The sequence below is a fragment of the Populus euphratica genome, unplaced genomic scaffold (genome assembly GCF_000495115.2).
Source record: "Populus euphratica unplaced genomic scaffold, PopEup_1.0 scaffold1271.1, whole genome shotgun sequence".
Taxonomy (NCBI): domain Eukaryota; kingdom Viridiplantae; phylum Streptophyta; class Magnoliopsida; order Malpighiales; family Salicaceae; genus Populus; species Populus euphratica.
Window position 1 is genome coordinate 41,117 of NW_011501131.1, and position 3,863 is coordinate 44,979.

The following is a 3,863-nucleotide window of genomic DNA, read 5'->3' on the forward strand; positions in this document are numbered from 1 at the left end:
ATTAGACAAAACAAAACAAAAAAGAAAAAGAAAATAGAAGCCTCACCTTTGAGATATTTACACCATCTCTTTTCACATGTTCAAATTCCATGACATTTCCTATGTCATTTGGTGGCATTTTTCTCCCCTCGTGATCCTTCCCTGATCTTGTCAGCATAAGACCTTGAGAAGAACAATTCTTGTTTTTGGCTGAACCCCTACTTCATAGGTACAATTAGTGAAGAGTTCTATACATATAACCAAAGAAAAGGAATATTGCTTGGATGGTGAAATATTTCCTCAACTGATTTTCTGTTCTAATACAGAAGGAAAAAAGTAGGTTGTTATCTCTTAATTACTCAACAATAGTATATATGTGTCTGAAAACATGCATAAGGCACTAAAGTGGTGCACATTATGTACAAACCATGGAAATAAAAAAATGTCGCCCTAGAGAAACCATCAAAATATAACTAAAAGTCAACTTCGAAATGAATGCAACATGGAAAAGAAAAGTAAACCAATAGATATGACTTTAAATTGTTACAACTTATAATTAAATTTCAACAGTTAACACCAATCCTTCCAACCCAAATCCAAAACAAGAAAATACCTGTTTTGATTAGATTTCTTTCTATCCACAGTGAAAATGTTAGATTTCTTTGCCTCACTCACTGCAATCTCAGAAGATGAAGCATTGGTTACAGCAGCTTCTGCATTGTCACCAGATATATTTGCAGCGACACCATCAGCTGGAAATAGAACTCCCTACATACAATCAAGCACGCATATGAGGCGGACTCTCCAATGTTGACTCCTTATAACTAACAGAGATCTAAAAAAGAAAGAGTTGCATACCTTAGCAACAACTTGAACAATATCAACTGAAAGAATTACAAGTGTCTCTATCACACTCCCATTACCTACATTTGCACTGGATTTTCCCTTTGTAGTCAATCTTGCTTCCTTCAAAACAATGCCTACGCAAAGCCCATAACTTGACTTCATAAATGAATTTCCAATCTTTATGGACTCGTATTGCTAAGAGTACCAAATTCAGTCTATGTTAAACAAATGAAACAGCGAAACCCTCCATTACTTAACTAAATAGATTACAAAACAGAAACAGAAACAAAATATATGCTAAGACAATAGGCAAAAACCAAGATCAGAATCCAATCTGTTCCCATCCATAACAAAAGGTACCATAACTATTTCTCAATAAAACCAAAACCCAGATAGGAATGCTTACAAAAATCAGAACCCAGATACCATTTTGAACAAAAATCATAACTTTCAAGTAATTCAGAAACCAATGCTAAATAGAAGCAATCGTTTCTTCTGAAAGAAAGAAAACACTCACCGTTTTCCTTGTCAAAAGAAACAGTGTGAAAAGTCCCAAAGTAGACAGAACCATCTCTAATATGCACATCAACAGGGAGTCCAATTATACACATAGTAGCAAACAATAAAGCCTCGTTTAAGCATGCCTCTGTTTCAGCTTCTGCTCTGTTTTTGTAACCCATCTCTGTTTTTATCCAAAAAAGAAAATAATGAAACTTTATTGTATGCCTATGTAAAAAAAGGTTTTTCCTTTCTTATAAAGAAAGACCAGGGTTTGTGCTTGACAGAGGAAGGAGAGATCTAAAGAAAGAATCAAGGAATTTGGAACAGAGAAAAGTTTTTTTCTGCCTGTGTTTCAATGCATGTGCTGCTGTCTTGGTTGGTTTGATGAGTTTATGCTGGCTTTATATGTAATAAGCCCTGTAACCTTGGCATCATGGCATGCTTTGGTCGTTTCACTGTATTTTCTGCAAGATTTCCCAGATTTATTATTAAATTTGTAAATTCATTTACTGAATCACAACAAATTCAATACAGCAAGTGTATTTTTTATATATTTATGAAAATAAATTTCGTTTTAATTTATCTATAAATTAATCGGAAAATAACGAACTTCAATATATGTAATGAATTATATGGTCTTTTCGAAAAGTTAAGTAACATTTATTTATTTATTGTCTGTTTTTTCTTAATTTATAGTTTATGCTTGATTTAGCAAGTCTTTATTACATTTTATAAAGATGGAACTCTCTGATTCCGTATTTCACTGCAATTTTTAGTTTCATATTTTTTTATTTACCTGCTGCGAGTAGGGTAATATTTTCCTTTAATATAAAAAACAAATTTATATATTACTAATGTTTTTTTTATAGAGTTGTAATTTTATTTTTTTAATATAATATATGAACTTTATGTATAGATTTTATTTTATGGTTTTATTTATTTATGGATTGAAATATAGTTTGTTTTTTAAATTTAGATTTTACTTTTGAAAAAAAAAAAATTTAAAAATAGAAAGTGTCAAGTACCCAACAAAAAAACAAAAGTATTCCACTTGGTGCATGTGTGTGTATGTGATATTATGATGTATGATATTTTAAAAGTAATTTTTATTTAAAAATATGTTAAAATAATTTTTATTTTTTTATTTTTTATTAACACATCAAAATTATTGAAAATAACTAAGAAAGTATCAATTTAAAAATTTTCAATGTCAAGCATAGTTTTAGAGGGGTGAATAGCACAACTTCTGCTTTTGTTTTCACTTTTTAAATGATTTTCAAAAGTATTTTTGATTTAAAATGATATTAAATAGATATTTTTTTAGTGTTTTTTAATATTTTTAATATGTTAATGTCAAAAAATATTTTTTTAATTAAAATTTGTTTTAAAAAGCACTATATATTATAATCTCAAATACTAACATGATTAATTTAGTAAGAGTAAGAGTGAAAATAGAGACTAGATTGAAATTTAGAGAGAAGACTAGTCAAAAAAGGAAACCTCAACCGCGTGGCCTAGAAACATCAACAACTAGAATGCCAAATACAAAGCTGAAAGCAACACGAAAGAGGAGTCAGGATGGCTTAGGCGCCAAGCCAGCAAGTGGCAAAGCTATAAATAACGACAAACCTCCTCCTACATGGCAATCTGCAAATTCTAATCTTAGAGGAAATTTAAAGGGATAAAAAAAGATGGGAGGAGGAACAGAGGCTTTTCCAGATCTGGGAAGACACTGCCAGCATCCTGAATGCAAGCAGCTCGATTTTCTGCCTTTCAACTGCAATGGTTGTCGAAAGGTAATCAAGGGTGACTCAAATTTATGCATGCAGCTTTGTTTAGCGTGGAATATTATAGCCTTAATCATGTGTTCTTGCAGGTGTTTTGTTTAGAGCATAGATCCTACAAGTCTCATGACTGTCCGAAATCAGACCACAAGAGTCGAAAAGTAGTTGTTTGTGAAACATGTTCGGCGTCTATTGAGACTACTGGATGCAACGAGGATGCTGAGAAAGTGGTGTTGCTGAAACATGAGAAATCTGGAGAGTGTGACCCAAGGAGGAAGAAGAAGAAGCCAACTTGCGCTGTTAAGCGCTGCAAGGAGATATTAACCTTCTCTAACACATGCACCTGCAAAAATTGCCAGTTAAAGGTGTGCTTAAAGCATCGGTTTCCAGCTGACCATGCGTGTAAGAAATATCATCCTCTGCAGTACATGTGATGTCTGAAGGAAGAGTTGGGTTCTGAAATTCATCTCGGCTGAGAAATTTAAAAATTATTCGGGAGTTTTAAGAATATTGTTTGACAAACTAGATATATTTAGAGTTTATGTAAACATTATTTAAAGATTTGAATTTTTTTCAGCTTTGAATATATAGATGAAGAGTGGGTTATTGTAAACTATGAATTGTTCAATTATTCAATTTTAATAGTAATTTACACAAATTACTAATGAAAAATATTATATATTTTTATTTAGAAGAGAGGGATTTATCAAGTGTAAAGTTTTAGCTTTGATTTTATGGTTGCATAGCATTTAA

The 3,863-nt window shown here is 31.6% G+C and overlaps 2 protein-coding genes across 4 annotated transcripts in view; one reads left to right on the forward strand and one right to left on the reverse strand.

Moving 5' to 3' along the window:
• Positions 1 to 1,730, reverse strand: part of LOC105117280 (atrophin-1-like) — a 6,565-nt gene extending 4,835 nt beyond the window's left edge. For 2 of the 3 annotated variants that reach the window (XM_011014892.1, XM_011014890.1), the window contains exons 1-4: positions 1,343 to 1,730; positions 838 to 959; positions 593 to 747; positions 47 to 200 (exon numbers count right to left, since the gene is read on the reverse strand). In XM_011014892.1, the coding sequence (XP_011013194.1) occupies positions 47 to 200; positions 593 to 747; positions 838 to 959; positions 1,343 to 1,505 (594 nt within the window). In that variant the 5' untranslated portion in view covers positions 1,506 to 1,730. The remainder of the gene's footprint in view (positions 1 to 46; positions 201 to 592; positions 748 to 837; positions 960 to 1,342) is intronic. The other variant, XM_011014891.1, reaches the window with a different exon arrangement.
• Positions 1,731 to 2,878: 1,148 nt separating this feature from the next.
• On the forward strand, positions 2,879 to 3,632 carry LOC105117285 (zinc finger AN1 domain-containing stress-associated protein 12-like). The gene is made up of 2 exons (XM_011014900.1): positions 2,879 to 3,122; positions 3,203 to 3,632. Exons 1-2 carry the CDS (start codon positions 3,018 to 3,020, stop codon positions 3,542 to 3,544), a joined length of 447 nt encoding a protein of 148 aa, XP_011013202.1. The 5' UTR covers positions 2,879 to 3,017; the 3' UTR covers positions 3,545 to 3,632.
• Positions 3,633 to 3,863: the final 231 nt, after the last annotated feature.

Bases quoted from the DNA above. Each gene is read 5' to 3' on its own strand.
- LOC105117285 (XM_011014900.1), top strand. From the start codon at position 3,018: ATGGGAGGAGGAACAGAGGCTTTTCCAGATCTGGGAAGACACTGCCAG. The intron at 3,123-3,202 runs GTAATCAAGGGT...GTGTTCTTGCAG, and splicing joins ACTGCAATGGTTGTCGAAAG to GTGTTTTGTTTAGAGCATAG.